The sequence below is a fragment of the Dipodomys ordii genome, unplaced genomic scaffold, assembly GCF_000151885.1.
Source record: "Dipodomys ordii isolate 6190 unplaced genomic scaffold, Dord_2.0 Scaffold61, whole genome shotgun sequence".
Taxonomy (NCBI): Eukaryota; Metazoa; Chordata; class Mammalia; order Rodentia; family Heteromyidae; genus Dipodomys; species Dipodomys ordii.
This window is the reverse complement of record NW_012267277.1, coordinates 8,792,916-8,815,976: the sequence shown is the minus strand read 5'-3', so window position 1 is coordinate 8,815,976 and position 23,061 is coordinate 8,792,916. Positions and strand designations below refer to the sequence as shown.

The following is a 23,061-nucleotide window of genomic DNA, read 5'->3' as shown; positions in this document are numbered from 1 at the left end:
TCACGGTCTCTCCTGCCGGGCTGGCTTTGAACCTTGATCCTCAGATCTCAGCCTCCTGAGTAGCTAGGATTACAGGCGTGAGCCACCAGCGCCCGGCTCCTCCTCCTTTTCTTAGTTGGCAGTACCACTGCGCTCTTCTAGGATCTTCAAGACCATGCTAGCCTGACCTTTGCGTCCCCTCTCTGTGGCAGAACCCTTGTGCTCCAACTCTGAGTCCAATTTCTTCCCCACTTGGCTTCTTCCCTTCCCCCATCCCCCCATCCCAGCTGACCTCCAATGTAGGCCACAGAGAAGCCTCTGCCGGTGGTGCTGCGGTCTGTGTGTAGCAGAAGCAGGAGCTGGTTGTGGCTGGAGGTGATGGGGGGAGGCAGGTGGCGACCACACCAATTCCCCAGCGGTGCTGCCTCTTCACTGTCTCCATCAAAGGCCGCCAGATGGTCAAAGTCACAGGTCCTGGTCAAGCTGTTGGGTTCCTCCAGGTCCACATCCAGGAAGAATACCTTGACTCGGTAGCCAGGAGGCAGGCGGATGGTCCAATGGCAGCGGATGTTGTTGGGGTAGGAGCCTGGGTACTGTGGGCTAGAGAAGTTGCCGCGCACAGCTGTGTACAACTCCTGGCATTCTCCTGAGAGTGAGGGGAAGGAACAATGGGAGGAGAGTGGGAACCACCCTCTGCAGCCCTATAGCTCCGACAGCAGGTGCCGGGGGTCCTATCAGTACGGGTGGCTATAGCCTCATGGTCAGCAAGCATGGTTCCAAGCATGGTTCAAACCTGAGCTGGAACTCTGGAAGAATGCTGGCTTGTTAGGAACTTAGTAGTCATACCTGATACTTGTGCTCAAGATGAAGTCCAAACTCCCTGGCTAGACAGACAAGGGAATTCATGACAGGGTCTTGCCTCTCTTCCCTGATGCTACATTGCTGTGGTTTGGGTAAGTACCACTCCCCCCACACACACACAACAACTCCCAACTAGTAAATACTCGGTCCCAGCCCACGGTGTTCTTGGAAAGCAGTGGAACCTATAACAGGTGGGACCTACAAGAAAAGAGGGGGCGTGGTTTAGAGGAGAGATTGTGGATCCTTGTCTGTCTCTTTCCTTTGCTTCCTGGCTGCCATGAGGTGAGCAGCTTCACTCCACCCTGCACTCCCTGCCATGGAGCACTGCCTCACCACAGGCCCAAAGACACCAGGCCAACCCATCATGGACCGACTGCTGAAACTAAGCCAAAATAAAGCTTTCCGCCTTGTAATTTGTGCCCAGTACTTTGTCACAGCAACTAAGAACATATTGTCCACTTTCTACATTCAAGTTCTACTAAGCACCTCCCAAGGCTGTCAGCACCCCAAACACTCTGTTCTCCACTCTTTTATACAAACTATCCCACCTGCTTGGAAGACCTTTCCCTTTCTTCTACCTCTGCCTAATTCCTTCAAGCACTGTTCATTTCTCTCCTCCTTCTGGATATCCCCCAAGATTCTTACAAGTCATCATTGTCTTATCCTTCGCCCCAACTATGAACACTCCAAAGGCCCATCTGCTCCTTTGTGCAAACATAAATCGTAGACCTAATTAACTAATGGCACAAGTATTAGGTCACAGTGTACAGAAACTTCTCTGAGGAGCACAGGAAGGGACTTACAAAAGAAGTAATGAGCTTATACTTTGGTCTTGGCTAGGAAGGAAATGCTGGAACATTTTACAGAGTACAGAAACCCTATGTTTCTGAGGATCAGGAAGGACTGTCCTCCCCTCTCCAAGCATACCAGGGAGGCAGAATTCTTCAGCACAGGGGTGATGGGTCGGGGGGACTGAGCCCCTCCTACCTGAGAAGTAGTAGGCCTTGAATCCCCGGCCTCCAATGTTGAAGTCTGACTTGAATACCACTTGCAGTTCGTGGCCCAATGACGTGAGGGTGGGGGGCCTGGTGCTGCCACAGTAGTGGTGCCCGTGGGCGGGTCCAGGGGCCCCGAGCACTGCCACATAGTCATAGGTGCACTGCTCGCTGCCTTCCACCTGGAAGTCCATGAACACCAGCTTGACGGCGGCGGGTCCCGACGCGTGGATCACCCAGTGACATTCTACATTGTTGGGGTAGTTGTTGGGGTATTCAGGGCTGGTGAGCACCCCCGACAGGCCGGTCAGGACACCACCGCACACATCTGCAAGGAAGCCGTTCTTGACATGCCCTTCCTTCCTCTGGCTCCTGACCTCCCCTGGGGAACCTGACATCCACAGACCCCACCAGGGATATAGCCTGGCCCTCTCCCATTATCTTGAGAAGACTGAGCCATAGGGAAACGAAGTCCCTAGACAGGGACAGAAGGTATGTTGATCTCGCTATTGAACTCCAGTACGGAATTCTGGGGCTGGGGCAAAGCACAGACCTGAGTCATGTGGCCCCAGAAATGAGAGAGCCAGGTCATTTATGCACTGTCTTCCTAGATTCCAGGCTGAGGGACAGAGAGGTGGAGATTAGCAGGGTAACAGTGAAGTAGAAGGCCCAGAGTCACTCCGCAGGAAGAAAACTGGTCAAGTTGTGTGTATGTGTGCGAGAGACCCTTGTGACCTCATCATCCGCTCCCACCAGACCAGGGCTCAAAGTCCCTGAGTCTAGGAATTAGATCAAATCTCCCTAATGGATGAGGAAACTGTGACGTGGAGGAAGATCTGAAGATGAATGGTCTCTCAGCTCTGCCTTCTGGGAAAGCAACCCAGCCTCTCTGAGCCTTATCTATACATTAGAAATCATAATGTACTAGGGTCTGACTGGTGTAGAGCTGAAAAGATGGGCAGGTGATGGTGAAGGCTGTGTCTTGCTGAAAGTCACCAGCAAGGCTGGGGGAGGGGGAAGGGGGAAGGGGAGGCGGGCGGCAGTTGGGGCACTATTTCCTAAGACTTCAGAATCTTGCTTCTTGTCCTCATGCTGTGTGATCTTGGGAAGGTAAATTCCTTCTCTGGCCTCAGAATTACTGTTTGTAAAGTAAGCGTGTAACAGATAGTCTTGGAGATGCGCCGACACCACCAACCTTAGTAAAGGCTTAGTAAAGGCTTCCAAACAATTTCTGGGACTCCCCAGTGGTCCAGGGAACCTGGCTAAAAAGGTTATTCTTATGTTTTACTTCAAACTATCTCTTAACAGTTAAAAGACAGCCATGGTTATGAGTTTTATATGCCATAGTTTGGGTCCCTGGAGACCATTATTAGTCATGTGTTTTTCAATGATTGGTTTATTATCAAATAAATACATGCTACAAAGATGCTGCCTTTGCCTTTTTTTTAATACACTCTAGGGATTAATAGACAGTTCCATTCAATAGAAGGGTTTTCTTATCTAATAAGATGTTGGAGAACATGGCATATGGCACTATGATTTGGATATCATAATATTCTAAAATATCCAAGGGACTAAAATTCCCAAACTCTGATTTGATCATCCCACCACCATTCTTGTACTAATATCCCACAATTCTGAACCTCTACTTTTGTTTTCTTTTTGTTTCTGTTTCTGCTTTTGTTTTTTTGGTCGGTGATGGGCCTTGAACTCTGGGTCTGGGTGCTGTCCCTCAGCTCTTCAGCTCAAGGCTAGTGCTCTACCACTTTGAGCTACAGCACCACTTCCCGAGCCTCTACTTTTGACATGGACTGGGTGTCTCACCAAGTCCTGGGGTTATTGCAGGTGCACCCTGTGGATCAGGAGCCCTTGCTTGGGCTGGTATGACTAAGACCTTTGGTCTTGGCCTTGAGTACAGAGAGGAGGTGTGGACCCTTCGGTGGCTTGATGCCACACTTCAGGATAAGAATCATCAAGGCAGATAAAAGGCCGTGATGAGCCTGGACTCCAAGTACAGCAAGAGCCTCTGGGGACCAGGGACTCCTGGAGGAGGAGTTGGAGTGTTCATGGCAGCAGGGCCTATAGTCACCAAGACTATATCTGCCATGAGCACCAAGGACTCTTCCTCTCCCTTGCTGTGCAGGAGAGCACGTCCATCCAAGGTCACAGAGCAGTCCTTGCTAAGATGCTACCTACAGGTCTAACCTGAGCCGCTGCCCTCCCCCACCTCCAGCCCAGGGCCAGCCTCTCTGCTGCTGAGACCCCACTCACCTTTCTGGTAAGCTGCAGAAAAGCCATGGCTGGCCACATGCTTGTCTGAGTGGAAGACGATGGACATGACATGCCAGGAGGAGGAGAAGGGCGGTGGGGGCACCTGGCCGCAGAACCTCCCCAGCAGGTTGCCCTTGTCTCCAGAGGCCCCGTTGTAGATCTCCAGGAAGTCGAAGCCGCAGGTGTCATGGTACTCCAGGTCAAAGGCATGAAAGGTGAGCAGCACAGAGGATCCCTCAGCCACCACAATCAGCCAGCTGCACTCTGTGTTGTAAGGGTATAGTCTTGGGAAGTTGGGGCTGGAGAAGTTTCCAGAAGGTGCTGAGAGTACACCTCCACATTTGACACCTGGGGCAAGAGAGAAGGATGGCTCCAGTTGGCATATATATATATATATATATATATAGATAGATAGATAGATAGATAGATAGAGAGAGAGAGAGAGAGAGAGAGAGAGAGAGCAAAGCACAAGCCATAGCCACCAAGTCAATTCACATATCCATGCATTCGCATGTCCTTCAAATACTGGATATTGAAGCATTCTTTGCTCCATTCAGCAAATATTGTTTGAATACTAGACATCATTCTAAATGCTAGGGTCACTGCCGGAAGAGAACAGACAAGTGAAATGAAGAACGTCTGGAAAAGTGACAGGTACCACAGAGAACAAGGAAAAGAGGGACCAAAGAAGGGTTAGTGTGTCAGGCACTTCTTGGTGCTGTAACAAAATACCTGAGACAGGAAACTTGAAGGAGAAATGATTTATTTTGACTCATAGTTTCAGAGGTTTTAGTCTATGGTTCTTGGCTCCAAAGGCAACATGTCATTGTGGGGAGGGTGGGTTGGAGAAGAGCTGGTGACCTCATGGTAGCAGGAAGCAGAGAGAAGAGAAGGGGAAGGGAGGAGAGGGGAGAAAAAGGGAAGGGAAAGGGAACAGGGAGGGAGAATAGGAGAATGAACAAGGAAGGTGCCAAGGACAAAATATAGTCTTCACCCGTACTGACCATTCCTCCAATCATTTCCTACCTTCCACAGTTTCTACAACCTCCAACAAGCCATTCAATTATGTCCACCAATGGGTTAATCCATTGATTAGGTCAGAGCTCTCATAATCCACTCACTTAAAAGCCTCATCCACCTCTCAATATTATATTGGGGACCAAGCCCCGAAGTCATGAGCCTTTCAGGAAGTACTTCATGTTTAAACCCTAACAGTCTAGGGTGTGCCTCAAATTCTAGATAAAACATTACCATCTGCCAGGCCCCTAGATACACACAGCCGGGAGTGTAGAGATTAATGGTAACAACTCCCCTTGGTGAACATGTACACGACCCATTACCATGCTAAAAGTGCATCCTAATATGTACATTTTTAAAAAGGAAACGATGAAAGGAAACTAATAAGAATAATTCTGTCAAGGAAAGAAATCATGTCTGACTATCAGACCTCTTTAAATGCATTCTTCAGAGTTTTGACTTTGTAACGACATGAAATAATTCATATAAAATCAAAAAATTTAATGCACCCCCCAAAAATCTCAACCTGAAATCAAATCAGTGGAACTATGTATCAGTTGGAGACACAGTCACATGGAGAAAAATGATTATGAATGAGTGTGAAGATCTCAAGGACAAATGAACCACAAAGACATCTTTAACTATGTGCAGTAGTCTTACTCTTAGAAACAATATTAAGTATTGATTATTTATAAATATTACACATTTGGATTAAAGCAAAGAAATATGTTCATGTCAATTGAAACTAAGATGTTCAGTGTGAAATGAGAGACGAAAAAAATATTACTACAGTTGGGCTGTGGAGACTGAGATATGAGGGTCATGGTTTGAAGCCAGCCCTGGCAGCAAAGTCTGTGAGACTCTTATCTCCAATAAATGACTTAGAAAAAGACAGAAGTGGCCCCGTGGCTCAAGTGGTAGAGCACTAGACTTGAACACCAAAGAGGCTCAGAGACAGTGCCCAGGCCCAGAGTTTAAGTCCCCAGGATCGGCAAAAATAAAAATTATGTGTGTGTATACATATACATACGTATGTATGTATGTATGGCATGGTTGCGTAGGGTCAGGGGGACCCAGTGAGTTAGAGCCCAGCCTGAACTATACATAACAAGAAAACATATATATCAGGAAAATTTTAAACTCTTGATTCTTGACATGAGTTGAAATATCAATATGAACTGATATTCCCTCCATCCCTTGCTCCCTTCCTTCTTTCCTTCCTTCCCTCCTTGTTTTGGTTTTAAACAGGATATAGCTATGTAACTATGTTGCTAAGACTGGTTTCAAATTCAAGATTCTCCTGTTTCACTCTCCTGAGTACTAGAATCACTTGTGTATACTACTATGTCATAGATTTAGTTTTATTGCTTTAAAACATTGTTTATTAAACAAGCTCAGGAGCAATAATATTGCAGTTGTGTGTTATATCCCTAGGCTTTAGATTCAGATTATTGTGCCCAACTGAACTGGGGCTCCATAGAGAACTGGCTGGTAACCAGGTCTCCAGTACTGGAAATATACAAAATGCACTTCACACTTATCATGCTAAATAGGAAAGACACTCCCAAGGACTGCTGGGACTTTTGTCAGAAGACACAGGAACCCACTTGAAGGCTAAAGAAAATACAAGTTGGACATCAGTAAGGAACAATACGGTCAAGATAGCAGTTTGAAGCTAACCCAGGTTAAAAGTTCCATGAGATTCTCTCAACCAATAAAAAATGAGGTGTGGTGGCATGTACCAGTCATACCAGCTATTTGGGAAGCATAATTAGAAGGACTGAGATTCATAAGTATAAAACTCTATCTGGAAAAAAAAAAGAACTATATGACTAGAGCCAATATCCCATGGTGGTTTGCAAACGTCTGATTTTCTAATGGTATTTTTTTCTGTAGTCTTCTATAAATAACAATGTTCCCTTGCTAGCTTTTGAGAAATCTAGTCCATATAATGATGACAAAGTAAATGTCTCATTTCTTGCCCTTTCTACTTACCAATTTTCAAAAAAAAAAGTAGTGTCCTAGACACACACACACACACACACACACACACACACACACACACACACAAAGCCAATAAGTATTTTTCTTAATTTCTTTTGAATTGCATTGTAAATTCATGAGGGTCTTTCATTTGTTTGCAGTACTGAGATTCAAACGCAGTCTGGTGCTAGCTAGGCAGACACTCAAGCCACACTTTCAGCCAATTTTTGGCTTTAGTTATTTTTCACATACGGTCTCTCATTTTTGCCCAGAATTGGACTTTGATCCGCTTTCTTATGCCTCCCAAGTATCCAGGGTTACAGGCAGGAGACACCATTACTTCATGAGATTTTATATGCTTGATATGTTTCTACTACAATCCTCTTCTTCCTTCTTCCCTTCCTCCTCCCCTCTTCTCTTTCTCTTTCTTCTCCCCTCCCTACATCCTTCTTTCTCTTTATTGCAGTATTTTCCCCATAGTATTCACACCAGTAGCATACTGCTGATTTTACTTGTTTGTTTGGTTCCTTGATGCTCCTCTTTTTTTGTTGTTGTTGGTGGTGGTTGTGGGGCTTGAACTAAAGTCCTGGGTGCTGTCCTTGAGTTCTTTTGTTCAAGGCTTTCACTCTATGACTTTGAACAACAGCTCCACTTCCAGTTTTCTAGTGGTTAACTGGAGATAAGAGTCTCATGGACTTGTTTACCTGGACTAGCTTTGAACCATGATCCTCAGACCTCAGCCTCCTGAGTATGTAGGATTACAGGCATGAGCTACCAGCACCCAGCCTTTCTGTTTTTCTTCCATAAATATGTACACTCTGAGATCAAGGATCACTGTCATTTTTTTCTCCTGATATAATGCAAGCTGCGTCACACATAAAGCAGGTGTTCATTGTGTATTACAGATTGAGCGAATGAACTCATAACAGTCCTCACTGCAGCCCTATATTCGAAACAGGCAGGGCAGCTGTTAAGAACTCCATTTCACAGATGAGGAAAACATCCCAGAAAGGGAGCTTCTGCCTGACATCATTTGCTTTGGTCTACCAGTGCCTCTTCCACCTCTTGCAACCACAGGCCCCTGTTTTCTACAGTACTCCCTCCCTCCTTCTTCATGTTCTCCTTTCTTTCTTGGAGGGCAGGCACATGACCTTAGCCGGGTAATCCTGCCTCCCTTCCCCAGTGACTAGCCTGTGGAGTGTGCATGTGAAGTGTGCGTGTGTTCCAGACTAGGCTAAAGTTGTGCTCCACGAAGCACCCCTCTATCTGCCTCAGGTTCTCTCTCTCCAGGGAACAGCACACTGCTTTAGGCTGGAGGTTGGAGCCCTGGAAAAAAATCACACTGGCAGAAGGCAAGAATCATGTGAAGAGTGGAAATGGCCCTGAGGCCAATGGGGCCTAGGCTGCTGCACCCGGGCTCAGCTCAGCTCCATCCTTGTCTCCTGCTTGTTACAGAGCCAATGACTTTTCCTTTTGTGTTCAAGCTTATCCAGAGCAGGTTCTGAAGCATCCTGAAGCACACACTTGAATAACATCCCTGGAAGAAAGACACACTGGCCAGGCACGTGCCTTGCTCAGGATCTGTGCTGATTCTGACAGGAACCTTCCCTGGGGAGCACAGAGAGAAGGTGGGGCTGAGGAGAGCCAGGCAGCTGGGACAAAGCCACACACCAGTGCTCTGCCTCCCAGGGGCTCTGGGCTCTAGAGGGAGGGAAAGCATCTTACTGAAGACTGCAGTATGGGGGAAGGGATGAGCTTCCCAGAGGAGGGGATACTTCAATAGTGAGAAGGGTTCCTCGGAAGACCTGTGGAGTTGGGGGAGCAGGCACCATCGCTTTCTGGGCTCCTTGTACTTCCTAGGCAGGGGCCAGGACCAGGAATGGCATCTGATTCCTGTCTTTCTGGCATGAGAATAAAGGGGCACTGTGTCCCGTGCCTATCCTCTACTGCCGTCCCCCCCCCCCCCCCCGTCCCCGCCCCAGCACCATGATAGTGTCAGCACAGAAGTCCTCAGGTCCAGCACAAATGAAGACCTTGTCCACTAGGCCCTAGCCAGACACATTGACCCCCAGTGTCCTCTAAAGAAGGCCTGGTGGCTAGAAACTAAGAGCACTAAGGTCTGCCTGCCATCCAAGCATTCTGACTTCCCAGAGAATAAACCCAGGCTCCATTTTCTTCTCTCCACCCACCCTCCCTGATCCCATAGCTCCTACCTTTCGTGGCTTGGGCCCTGGGACCTGGATGGAGCAGTACCACTGCCAACAGCAGGCAAGACCCCCACGCCGCCAGCATCTTCTCACGAGGGGCCTGCACAGGTCTACTGAGCTCAGGGGAGCCAGGAGCAAAGGGTCTGAGTTGCAGAAAGAGAGGTGAGGCTAGAAGGGCCTCCAAGTTAATGGCGGTGTGAATAATTCATCGGCCCTCGAATTAGTAAGCTGATCTCTAGGTGCTTCCTTCACTTCACGCTAAGGTGGCCGATCTAGTGTCACTAGGCTGACACATTCTGAGATCTGTTCTGGCCACAGTGTAGAAGGAAGGGAAGCAGCTTGGGCCTGAAAGGAAATTGGGTAATGGAGACAGGACCTGAGTTCCAGGGTCAGGGATCATTCCCAGTTTAGCCTCCGACTTGCCCAGTGACCTTAACAGTCAACACGCAGGGGTGTTGCTCTTCTCATCTGTCCAGTGGGGCTATTCAACCCTGCCTCTGAGATAACCTATACTGAATTACACAGAAGGCACTGAATATATGCTATCACATAGAGTAGATGTTTACCATTGGCTTTCCCCATCCACCATTCCAGAGGAAGCCCTGAGCCTGAAATTTGTGGGACAAGCTTTCTTCAGATGTGAGCATTGAGCTCAGAGGAGGAGGGGGAGAGAAGGGAGTAGTATGATAGAATGTGTGGGAATAACATATTGGATCAGTCTCGTATTGGTCTGACCACGGGTGGCTCACGCCTGTAATTCTAGCTACTCAAGAAGCTGAGGTCTGAGGATTGAGATTCAAAGCCAGCCAGGGCAGGAAACTCAGTAAGATTCTTATCTCCAATTAAGTATCAAAAAGCCAGAAGTAGAGCTGTGACTCAAATGGCATAGCACAAAAGCTCAGAGAGAGCATCCGGGCACTGAGTTCAAGTCCCAGGATTCACACACACACACACACACACACACACACACACACACACACACACACAGACACACAATTTAATTGGGCAACTCCTAATACATTATAGTGGCCACCGGGTACCTTCTGGCTAAGAAGAGGAAAGGCCTGTTCTTCACTGATCCAAATCTTCTACTCTCCTGAGGTCTTAGTCAGACCTGAATCTCATACTGCTGGCTGAGGGGCCTGGGAAAGTACCCCCTGCCCTCTGAGGCCCAGCCTTGTCCACAGGGCAACAGCCTGCCGTCTGTGGGGACCACCAACAGGACGTCTGAGCCAGCCTGGGTCAGTGCATAGAAACAAGTGCGCTTGTTATTTACCCTAGAGGAACCCAGACATCCATCTGCCAGACCATATGTCACCTCTGGCCCATCTTTCATCAGGAAGTCCCCAGGGACCCCTGGACTGCCAGAGGAGGAGGCCACCTGGCAGGTGTTCAGCAAAGAGAACCAGAAATGGTTAGAGGCCTGAGGGCTGGCTTACCTTTAGGGCTGGATTGGCAAGAAAGAAAAGGTTTTGCCATTCTGGGCAATTTGAGGAGGGGGAGACTCTATGAAGCACCTACTATGTATGTAAGGGAGGGACAGCGAGAGGAGAAGGGCATGCAGGGTCCTGGGTGCTACCTCCCAGCCAGGACAGCATGTAGTGTGTTCTCCACTCGCCAGAAGAAGCCTAGGCCTGGGCCTTGGGGTAAATTCTTTCCTAGGAAGTTCCTGGCGTAAGTCATTCACTGGTGGGCAATCCCAGTGAGTTCAGTGTGTGTGTGTGTGTGTGTGTGTGTGTGTGTGGTGGGGGGGGGTTGGTAAGACAGGAAGGAAGGAGGCTATCTCAGGCTATGTTGCTAGGAGGGTGACTGCTCAGGCACAGAGCAGACAATGTCCTTAAATCATTACAACTAAACGGTGAGGAAGCCGGGTGCCAGTGGCTTATACCCGTCATCTAGCTACTCAGGAGGCTGAGATCTGAGGATCGTGGTTCAAAGCCAGCCCGGGCAGGAAAGTCTGTGAGACTCTTATCTCCAACAAACCACCAGAAAACCAGAAATGGCACTGTGGCTCAAGTGGTAGAGTGCTTGCCTTGAGCAGAAGAGCTGAGGGACCACGCCCAGGCCCAGAGTTCAAGCCCCACAACTGACAAAAATAAAATAAAATAAAAGGTGAGGAAGCAGATGTTTAGCTCTCAGCTCCCTGACTGCTCAGGCCTGGCCCCAAAGTCCAAGGTAAGAAGCCCAGAGGGTGTAGAAAGGATGCAGTAAAATTGTGTGCGCAGAGCAATGGTCAATGCTTACAGACATGTGAGAAAGGCCATGACACCCTCTACCACTCACAATAAAAGATGATCGTAGCCAGGCGCTGGTGGCTCACGCCTGTCATCCTAACTACTCAGGAGGCTGAGATCTGAGGATTGCGGTTCAAAGCCAGCTCAGGCAGGAAAGATCGTGAGACTCTTATCTCCAATTATCCACTAGAAAACCGGAAATGGTGCTGTGGTTCAAGCAGTAGAGTGCTCTCCTTGAGCTAAAGAGCTGAGGGACAGTGCCCAGGCTCCAGAGTTCAAGCCCCACAAAAAAAAGAAAAAGGAGGCTGAGATCTGAGGTTTGAGGTTCAAAGCCAGTTTCGGCAGGAAAGTCTATGAGACTCTTATCTCCACTAACCTACCAACCAAAAAAGCTGGAAGTGGAGCTGTGGCTCAAGAGGTAGAGTGCTAGTTTTGAGTAAAAAGAAGCTCAGGGACATGGCCCAGACTCTGTGTTCAATCCCTAGGACTGGTACGTGCACGTGCATGTGCCTGCATGTGCCCACGCGTGTGCACACGCACATGCATGCACACGTATGTGTGCTTGCACACACACACATACACAAAGATGCTCATAGTTATTATTGTGACTCCCAGACTTTTCCACCCCTCTGGAGCATTCGTCCCACTCCTTAGAAAGAATGACAATCTTTCCAATCGCAGGCCAACCCTGCTAACTGTCCTAGTGTCCCTTTGGTCTCCATGATCAATAGCTCCCAAGCTGAATACTCAGTTTCTCTATCCCCTAATTTATCTGCTCTGTATAATTTCCAGAGTCAGACAACTCACCAAGCCAGAAACATAGGAACCTGCCTCAACTTCCCTTTCTCTCATACCAACTCACACTGGTTACCCTTGAGTTTTACTACTCTTTTGCTTCTGAATGACTTCTGAAGCCATCACGACACAAGCTCATTATCTCACTTGCATTATTGTGCATCTTCCTGGCTGGTCTGTGCGTCTTTGTTCTCATCTTTTTCCTCCTCGTGGCCCACCTGCTCTCTACTCTGAGCTTTCTGAAATCTAATTAGACTATGTTGTGCCTCTAACTGGCTAGTCTTCTTTCCTTTCTTCTTGTTCTTCTTCTTCTTCTTTGTCCCAATTCCTCCCTGCTCTCCTTTTTTCTTGACATTGCTCATAGGTTGGCTTTGAATTCTCAATCCTTCTGCCTCAGTCTCCCAAGTATTGGGATTACACGTGTGTACTACCAGAATGCGTCTGTGTGTTAGCTGGGTGGCCTTTCTGGGGATCCCTTCCTTTCCTTAGAATGTGTTTTTCATCTTGTTGTTTTTGTCCAGGTTTCTATAACTATTAAAGATTAGGAAGTTTATAAACAACAGATATGAATTCCTCAGAGTCCTGGAGACCAGAATTCTAAGGGCAAGGTGCTGGCAGAGTTGGTGACTGGCGAGGGTCCATTTCCTGCCTGTGTTCTCAATGGTTAAAAGGATAAGGGTCTTTTGGGGGCTCCCTTTTATAATCCCCTCCCAAGGGCCTCACCTCCTAAATCCATTGCCTTGGGTATTTGGATGGATTGCGGGGGGAGAGGGGACACAATGTTCACACCGGACCTGCCCTGTGGAATGGCAGGTGTGCTAGGCATAGGGGTTAAGCCTGCAGCTTCTAGAACCTCCACCACATGAGCTCAAATCACAAAGGTGGAAGTTAGCTGTGTGACCTTGGGCAAGTCCCTCTGTCCTTCCTAGCCTCCGCTTCCTCACGTGTGAACTGAGGAGAGGGGCTGCAGCTGTTGGGCGCTGTCCTCACAGGAATGAGTAGGCAGGTGTGGGGTGTACGAGACAGCAGAGCACTGCACGGGCTGCGCTGAGCATGCCTTCCTGTCCATATTCCAAGTGTGGGAATCCCAAATGCTTCAGATCTCAGGTCTTGTCTTTCATTCTAACCTACCTTTCCTTGAAGTCACCTCTGAGCACCTCCTGCTGCCGGGCTGCCCCTCCCTCCAATCAGAACTTGGCCATCATTCTCTCAGGATCCCCAGGGGAGGTGACAGGGGAGGAACAAAGGCTGCTGCCTGCCAAGGTGTGCCTAAGCTGCCCACAGGAGAGTCAGCTCTGGGTGCCTGTGCTCTGTCAGTGTCCCGCTGAGCCTGAGGACCTACTCTGCAAGGTCTGGGAGGTATGGTATCTTGGCATAAGGTGATTCTCTTCAGTATGGCTGGCTCTGCAGCCCCCAGAACTAGAGGGCCCAGAGGACCTCAGTGAAGGGTGTGAGCCCCCCAAGATGTAAGTATGCTTCCAAGGGAGGGTGCCGATGCCGTGTGCGCCCGTTTCTGTCATCACCTGGCTGTGCTGTTTTCTGGTTGTCTAGGCACAGGGCCTTCAGTGCACTGTGTCAGTGTGGCTGCCCTTTTCTGACTGTGAAGATGCTCTGTGTGATGGCACCCACGCTGTCCATTTGTGTTTCTTGTACTCACATCTATCTGTGTGCACACACCTGGATCACACATGCTGATCGGTGTATTCCCACTGTGGATGTGTGCACTTCTCCTTCTGGAGATATGCAAGGTAAATAAATGTCCCCTGAGTGAATGTCCCCTGTGGCGTGGACAGCCACAGCTCAGAGCTGTGTGTGCATGGCCATCCCAGTGACCGTGCGTCCCTCTGTGTGCACAGTCTGTAAGTCTGCAGGTGTACAGATCTTTGCTTCTTGGGGTGTGCACATCTGTGCCTGGTACATATAACAATGGAAACAGGTGCTCACACCCCCTGGGGATACACATCTGTGCATCTCCACGCATGTCTCTGTATATCCCTGGGGTACATGCCTGTAGTATCTGTTCTGTCACTGGTGGGTGGATACAGGGATGATTCCCAGAAGATAGCAAGGGTGCTGGTTAGTGCTGTTCTACTGAGGCCTGGGTTTGGGAAGAGGCTACCCCTGAATCCTAAGAGTTATATCTTCCTCTTAATGGCTGGGGGAATTTCCCATGACTATGGGCCCTGTGATAGAGGCCAGGAGGTAGGGACACCAGGGAGCAGCATCTGTCCTCTGCATCCTGCCTGGTATGAGGTGCATATTGTGCTCCAGACTTCTATAGGAGCCTGACAAGAAACCTTGGGAGCTCTGCAGTGGGAGTGGGAACGTGGTTCTTAGATGATGGAAGGAGAAAAGCATCAGAGCACAGGAGAAAGAGGTGAAGGCTCCAAGAGATGAATGAATACGAGAGGCAGAGAAAGCCAAGTGTGGGGGCACCCACCTATAATCTCAGCACTTGGGATACCATATCTCTCTGAATCTCTATTTTTCTTTTACAGTCACTCTGTCCTGTTCCTGTTCCCAGAGGCTGGGGTGTGAATGCCACCTGCCAGGAATGATGTCCCAGAAGGCCAGACAGGACAAGGACAAGATTTCCCAGGGGTTTCCAGACAAGAGTGTAACCTTCACGGCCTCTAGCTCCTGGGCCAATGGGAAAAAAGTGAGAAGGGGGGGGGCTGGAATTGCTGTCATGTGTGCTTTGTGTCCCAGGGACCACATCTCATTTAGTTCGGCAGAGAAGGGGGGGGTTCTATCCCCAAGCCACTGATGAGGAAAAGAAGGCCCTGAACCCCAAAGCCTTGCCCCAGAGCTAGGGCTGGGTAGAGACAGCACCTGCTATCCTGAAACAGAATGGGATAGGGGGGGGTCAGAAAGAGAAGGAGCCTCCCATGGAGCTGCTAGTCCCCAACAGTGCTCGGCACGGCCATCAGCCACAGTTTAGGGGAGAGGTTTGGGTTCAGAACTCCCAGGGTCAGATCTGACACACTGAGAAACCCATGCCCATCTTCCTGAACCCCAGTTCCCACTGTGTGAAATGGGGTTCTGACAGAACTGAATGCCTGATCTGGAGGGGAAGGGGCTGTGGGAGCTGAAGTGCTGATGGCCTGTGGGTGTCTGCAGCCACAGCGGAGGAGTGCTAGCAGCAAGTCTAGCAAGGGCTGGGGCGGCCTGGCCACCCATACTTTATGGAGGTCATTGCAACCAGCCATCCTCATGGCCCTCCCAGGGGGCGCCACTACTGCCCAAAGCACAGAAAAGGAACTGGGAGAAAAGCTAGCTGCCCACGGACCCACAGCCCATGAGCCAAGGTGGCCTGGCTATCACAAGGGAAGGGGTCCTGATAGGGGTTGCTGGGCCAGGAGTGGGGGTGGGGTGGGGGGAGGAGACACATAAAGGAAGCCTCCTGCTGCTCCAGCTTTTCTCCTCCCCTCCTTTGATGACCAATTAGTCCTGCTTCTTTGGCCAAGTGGGGGCCTCTGACAAGCCAAGGTTCACTAGCGGAAGTTCATGGCTTATATAAAGGGCTCTTCCCTGCCTCAGCAGAGGCCCTGGGGACTTCCCCTGGACCTCCAGGGAATGGTCTTGAAGGTTTGGCTGCCTCCGCTCACAGCTCTGGTCCTCCTGACCTCACCTCTCCTCATCCTACCCTACCCCCTACACACCACGACTCAGCTACTCCTTCACAACCGGGTGCCAGCTGGCATCATTCTGTATTACCAAGTCTAAAAAAAAAAAGTTCTGCTCCCCATTAGAGCAAGTATTGAACTCCTACTGGTTGCTAGGCACATTCAGATCCAGCCATGTTCAAACTACGTGACTTTCCCTAATGCCTCAGTTTCCTTATCTGAAAAGGTGAAATAATGAGTTAATATCTGTGAAGGATTTAGAAAAATACATGCTCTGTGGTGAGCTCTCCTTAGGCGTTCATTAATTTCAACTGATTTTTAAATGTGGCTGGGCATGATAGTGCATGTCTATAACCTCAGCTACTCAGAGAATGAGCCAGAATGGCACATTTAAGGTTGCCAGCCTGGGCAATTTAGTAAGATCTTGTCTCAAAATAATATTTAAGAAGGGCTGGGGTGGGGGTAGGTGAGTCACATAACACTTGCCTTATTTGAGTGAGGCCTTGAGTCCAATCCTCCAGCTCACACACACAAAAATGTTTGTAACCACTTTGCAGGCTAAGATTACTGGGTCCGTTCCATTGTTTAGTGACTAGGGTTCAGAGAGAATTTTTGTGTGGTTGTGTGTGTCAGTCCTGGGGCTTGAACTCAGGGCCTGGGTACTTTCCCTGTGTTTTTTGTACTGAAGTCTATCACTTGAGCCACCACTCCACTTCTGGCTTTTTTGGTAGTTTATTGGAGACAAAAGTCTCATAAATCCTCCTGCCAGGCATAGATTCAAACTGTGATCCTCAAATCTCAACCTCTTGAGTTGCCAGCACCCAGTTAAGAACTGCTTTTATGACTTTAATTTCTTCAACAAGCACTTATAGAGCACCTATTAGGTGCCAGGCCCAATGATCAATACTTTATATGCACATTACCACACTTAATCTCCATAGTCTGTGAGGAAGTGTTAGTGTCCTCCAGTATTTCCAAACACAGCCTGGGGGTAGTACTACCCTGGTTAATACTCCCTGGCTGATTATTCTCCACGTCCGTCTCTTCAGGTTGCTGGCCATGCTGGTCAGGGCAGCAACACTCCTTCCCCAGGTTCTCCAGCAAGAAGGGGCTTCAGCCGAACTCCTGAAAGCTCAGAGGCAGGAGCTGCCAAGGTCAGCCTCCAGGGTCTCCTGGCTGCACGCAGGCTGATGCAGGAATTCAAGGTGAGAGGCGGGGCTCCCCCATAGGCCTACAGCCTGAGTGGTGGAGGGGCTTGGAGAGCAAGGCCATCCTCCCTCTTCCTGCCCATCTTCTGGCTGTGGAAACAGGACAGAATGAAAACAGAACTCCACGGTCACTGAGGCTCTGCTGTATGCCAGGCAGAGGGCCAGGCCTTACGTGTTTGCTGGAAGAGCATCTGCAGCTGCCACCCGCAGGGGACAGTAGGATAACCCCTAGAGCCAGCTCCCTCAAGAACGTCCAGAAACCCTTCCCAAGCAAGTCTTCACAACTGCTTGCCAAATAGCGAAGCGGATGACTTACTTAGTCCTTAAGACAATGGGAGATAGCGAAATCCTTACAACATTAAGGAAAAAATACAGGTTTAGCAGGGGCTGGGAAGATGGCTCAGGGGTAGAGTGCTTACCTCACATGCATGAGGCCCTGGGTTTAATTCCTCCATACCACATAAACAGAAAACACCAGAAGTGGTGCTGTGGCTCAAGGGGTAGAGTGCTAGCCTTGAGCTGAAGAGCTGAGGGACAGCGCCCAGGCCCAGAGTTCAGGCCCCACAACTGACAAAATTAATTAATTAATTAAATCAAGGTTCAGAAAGGAGGGAATGGACAAGGGCACCTGGGAGAAGATTGGGGACCCCAGAGGTCTTATCAGGAGCCACCTGAGGGGGTGGGGAGAGCACATACCAGCTTGCAGCAGGGCAAGGGGTATAAGTAGGTACTGTAGGCAACAGGCTGCTCCCCAAGGAGAGAAACTGAGAGTAAGAGAGACAGACCGACAGAAAAACAGACTGATAGGCAGAGAGAGAAAGAGGGGGGAGAGGGAGAGAGAGAGAGAGAGAGAGAGAGAGAGAGAGAAGGTGATTCTCCAAGGGAGTACCAGATAAGGTTGCTTTGTTTTGGTGGTGTTACCTCAGGAGCAACGGGGACAGACTTAAGTGCTGGTGAACAACACTAGGAGAGAGAATCTGGAGATTTCTTGGAAGAAAAGATACATTTATCTGGAGATTAGGGGATCATTGCTCCCCTTGAAGGGGTGGGTAATGAACCCTGTAGAACATGGCCTGTGGGCCAGTTCTTATACAGTTCTTCCCTGTGCTCTTGGATGCCATCCTAAGAGGAAAAGGACAGCTGCCTCTTCCCTTTACAGGGTAGTGGGAGCTAGCCCACAGGTGTGTGCTTACCGTCAACCATCACTAGTACAATGCTGACTGGCCTGATCTTTTACCGTGTGGAGGAATGGGATGAGGGGGGACACCATATTGAGGCCAGCCCTCATGTAAGAATACCATTCTCCACGAATGCATTACCTCTTGAGTATTCATTTCTTTCTTTTTTTTTGGGGGGGGGGAGGTCCAGTCGTGGGCCTGAACTCTGGGCCTGGGTGCTGTCCCTCAGCTCTTCAGCTCAAGGCTAGCACTCTACCACTTCAGCCACAGCACCACTTCCGGCTTTTTTTTTTCCTGCTTATGTGGTGCTGAGGAATCGAACCCAGGGCCTCATGCATGCAAGGCAAGCGCTCTACCACTGAGCCACCTTCCCAGCCCTTGAGAATTCATTTCTTACTTTTTAATAAAATGGGTGCCAGTGGCTCACACCTGTAATCTTAACTACTTGGAAAGCTGAGATCTGAGAATTACAGTTCAAAACTAGCCCAGGAAAAGACTCTTATCTGTAAGATTCTTATCTCCAGTGAACCAGCAAAAAGCCAGAAATAGAGTTGTGGCTCAACTAGTAGAGTGACAGCCTTGGGTAAAAAAGCCAAGAGACAGCATTCAGGGAGACAATGTAGTAAACTCAATAGGCCACCTGAATCACCCTGTCTGCCTGTGGCTCCTATGGGATGTTTCTACTTGCACCGAGGGCTTCACTGAGCCCACCCAGGGGAGGCTACAAATGCTGGGGACTTAGGCTCTAGCCAGTGAGGAGACGGGCTGCTGGTGGATGGATGCCCCTGCCTTGTTATCCCTCTCGGGGGTAATTCTGAGTGAGGCCTGTCCTGCAGCCTTTTGGCAGGATCCCAGCTAGGTGAGCACCAATTTGCCTCCAGTGAGTTCCTGCCAACGACCCAGTCTTCCCTCCCCAACTCCTCCATGTTTACCTGAATCACCTTCCATGCAAGAGTCAGCTCTGAGGTAAATCTTGCCTCAAACACTCAGGGGCATTCAGTAAATGATGTTCATCTCAACTCTCATTTTCCTTGCTTCAGAACCGGACATCTTTGAAAACAAAGGCGCAGCCCACAGTGAGCCACAGCTGGCCCGTCAGCATCATCCAGGAGCAGGTATGGCTGTAGCCTTGAGGTAGCAGTGAGAAGAGGGCATCAGGCCTCATTAGAGATGGGGCCACGTGGAAGCCAGGTTAATTCTGCCATACAGAGCAGTACAGTTTCTAGAGTTCTATCCTGTGTTCCAGGCTCTGCATCCATCTTCCATCCCAACTTCTGCTCCAAATCCAGCATAATAGGCTTCAAGTCCAAATTCCACTTGCCACCAACACCCTTCATTTCCTCCTCTCTTAATTCCAGGTTCCCCTGTGGTCACCCAGGCCCAAGGTGAAATTCCCCTGTGCCCAGGCAGAGGAGCTGATGCAGGCACACCTGCCCTCCAAGCTGGCCAGCGTGGCTTACCATCCTGCTCAATGTGCCCACCTGGCCACTGTTCTGAGTGCTGAGATCCGGGACCTGGTCAAGGCTGTCACTCCACCTCGTTACAAGATCGTGTGCTCTGTCAGCATTGGGAGCAAGGGGCAGGGGGATGTGGTGGTGTCCAGCCAAAGCCTGTGGGATCCACACACAGATTGCTTTGCCACCTCCTGTTATGTGAACCCCACCCTCTTCTGTGTGGCACTGGTTCATGCCATCTATTTGGAGTGAACCCTGAGGGATGAGGGACCTGGGATTCTTCTGGGATCCCACACTAAGGTCTGGCCTGGGAACTCAAACTCTGCTCTGCCTGCCAGTGCTCACCTGTGTAAGGCCAGCAGCAGTCACCACTCATGGCCAATTAGAGAAGAAAAGGCATACAACGCTTGCTCACTGACCCCTCCGCAGGCCATCCAGACCACACACGCTGTAGAGCTCCTACGCCTCTGGCCAGGAGCATGTCAGCCACGTGCAACTCCCAGCTGGATGTAGAGATCAGAAGCTCTGAACAGCAGCTATCAATGTCTTTGATTAATAAAAAATGGGAGATAAATTAATAATGACTTAATACAAGCAATTTGGGATCAAAATCTTCCAGAGCATGGGAAAAATAATAATAAGGTTTGTTTTCTTTTCTTTCTTTGAAACAGGGTTTTGCTATATTGCTCAGGCATCAAACTTGTATGCTCTTGAGTAGCTGGGACTATAGGTATGTGCCACTATAGTGGGGTGGGTGGGTAATTGCTTTGTGTGTGTGTTTTGATACTGGGGATTAAATCCTTGTTAGGCAAACATCCTACCACTTGAGCTATGTCCCTAGCCCTGTGTTGCTTTTATTTAATTTTATTTTTGAGATAGAGAGTGTTACTTTGTCCCAGGTGGCTTCAAACTTGCAATTCTACTGCTTCTACCTCCCAAGTAGATAGGATTACAGGCATATCTCAACCTGGTGGAATAAGAATTTTAAATGTATGTTGCCTGAACTCAGGGCTTTGCCCCTGCTAGACAGGTCCTCTACCACTTGAGCCACACCTCTGGCCCTTTCTTGCTTTTTTTTCAGAAAAATCCTACATTTTTGTGTGTGGGATGGTCTCAAACAACTGTGATCATCTTCCCTGTACTTTCTACATGGCTGGGATGACAGATACTTGTGACCAGGGCCAGTTTGTTGGTTGAAATGGGGGTCTTGCTAACTTGTTACCTGGATTGGCCTCAAATCTTGATCCTTCTGGTCTCACCTCCTGAGTAGCTGAAATTGTTGAGACACCATATATGACATGGGGTGGGGAATACCTGACAGCGAAGGGTTTGGAAATAAATGATGTCGCTGGGTGCCAGTGGCTCACGCCTGTAATCCTAGCTACTCAGGAGGCTGAGATCTGAGGATCATGGTTCAAGGCCAGCCCGGGCAGGAAAGTCCATTTAGACTCTTATCTCCAATAAACCACCAAAAACCCGAAAGTGGTGCTGTGGCTCAAGTGGTAGAGCATTAACTTTGAGCTGAAGAGCTGAGGGACAGCGCCCAGGCCCAGAGTTCAAGTCCCACTACTGACAAAAAAAAATCTTTATAAATATCTGCAGGTGTACTTACATGTCACACATAACCTTTACAGCAATTGCAGCTTGTTGGACTTGTGTCACCCTACACAACCTTGGAGAAGTGCTTGATGTCTTGTTTTCCTCAGTTACAAATGGTGGTAAAAAGAAAAAAAATGACATAAAGATTCTGGCTCCCTTGTAGAATGGGAGCACCCTGGCACCTGCCAAGTGCTCCCTGGATACTGCTCGTTTATCCATCAGGCATTCCACCTTCAGGGTGTGTAAGAACCCTGTGCACTAGGGACGCTGTGGAGCGGCCCCATGCGCCCTTGCTGTGCCCAGTCTGATGAGGGTGGCTGAGGAAGAACAGAGTCTCTGCACACTGATCTAGCGTGGTGCGGGAGGCATGGCGGAGCTTCTCTAGAAAGTCACACTGTGCTAACAGCTGGAAGAGGAGAAGGCAAAGGAAGGCACATGGGAGACGGGCAGGAGAGGCAGAGCAAGTATCCGACACCGAACTACCTGTCTGGGGCGTGGGGGGTGGATATGAGGGGCTGCAGCATTATCCGGGTGTGCAAGGTGAGCCAAGCTGAGATGAATACCCTGACTTCAGGCTTTCAAGTGAGGCAGTGACAGGCTCAGCGATGTGTGAGTGTTAGGAGTGGTGTGGAGGGGAGAGACCAGGAGACCAATGGCAGCAATGCTGAAGAGGTAAGACCTGAACCAAAGCAATCATGGCTCTTGTCACTAAGGCCCCTTGGTAGCAGTCCTCCAAGCCCTTTGGTAGCTGTCATCTTCCTTAAGCTCTGGGTCAAGACTCGTCTGGCTCACAGAACAACACTGGACTCATGTCGAACTCACGAGTCTCCCTTCTCCCATGGAAGCCTCACATGATGTCACCCAGCAGCACACCCCGCCCCCCGAGTCTGCATGAGGCCCTTATCAGGAGAAATGAGAGGAACTGGCTAAGTGACAGGAACCTCACCCCAATCCCAAGAGGGCTGTCCTCATATGTCCTGACCAGCCCTCTTCTGGGGCTCACGTACACTCTGGAGTACAGCACCAGCCATGAGTTCTCAAGTGTGACAGGAGTAATTTGGGCATCTTGGCACCAAGAACACAGCGGGGTCCTCAACAATGTCCCATGATAAGCGATTCCCACCAGAGGCCAGACCACAGATCCTATATGGATCAGGGAAGGGGAAGATGATCTGTTCTAGGTCAAGGGGAAGGATGGTCAGTTACCTCTGGTGGCCTCCTCTACTGTCTAGACATCAAATATCTAAAATGGTACAGAGAGACATACAAGAATCACCCTAGACTCCCCAGCCCTTAGTGGGACCCTCCCCCCATTACTGGTAAGGGCATTGCTTTGTTAGCCTGAATTCTCAGTGCAGAGGTGTGGCCCTGGCCCTGCCCAGGCTAACATCCTGACCTCTACTCTCCTAGTACAACACAGAAACACATATGTCCAACTGGGGAGTATCCCAGTAAAAAGGTGGCATCTACCTCATTTGTGTTGTTTCTTTGATGTCTAGAACAGTCTGGTTCATCACATCACACACACACTCTGGCCAGCATCTTGAGTAGAATCAATAGAACTCACAAAGCACTGAAGGCCAGGTGAGCAGGAGGGTCACACAGATCCCAGAGGCCCTGACAGCGGGAAAGTATCTTGGCCAAGTACAGGCCA

The 23,061-nt window shown here is 49.4% G+C and overlaps 1 protein-coding gene across 1 annotated transcript in view; it reads right to left on the bottom strand.

Annotated features, from left to right (window-relative positions):
* The window catches only part of Cdcp2 (CUB domain containing protein 2), a 15,370-nt gene extending 5,895 nt beyond the window's left edge, over positions 1–9,475 (bottom strand). Inside the window, exons 1-4 of the mRNA XM_013022219.1 lie at positions 9,320–9,475; positions 4,107–4,454; positions 1,828–2,163; positions 209–625 (exon numbers count right to left, since the gene is read on the bottom strand). Coding sequence (XP_012877673.1) covers positions 209–625; positions 1,828–2,163; positions 4,107–4,454; positions 9,320–9,398 — 1,180 coding nt within the window. The 5' untranslated portion in view covers positions 9,399–9,475. The remainder of the gene's footprint in view (positions 1–208; positions 626–1,827; positions 2,164–4,106; positions 4,455–9,319) is intronic.
* Between the last annotated feature and the right edge of the window lie 13,586 nt (positions 9,476–23,061).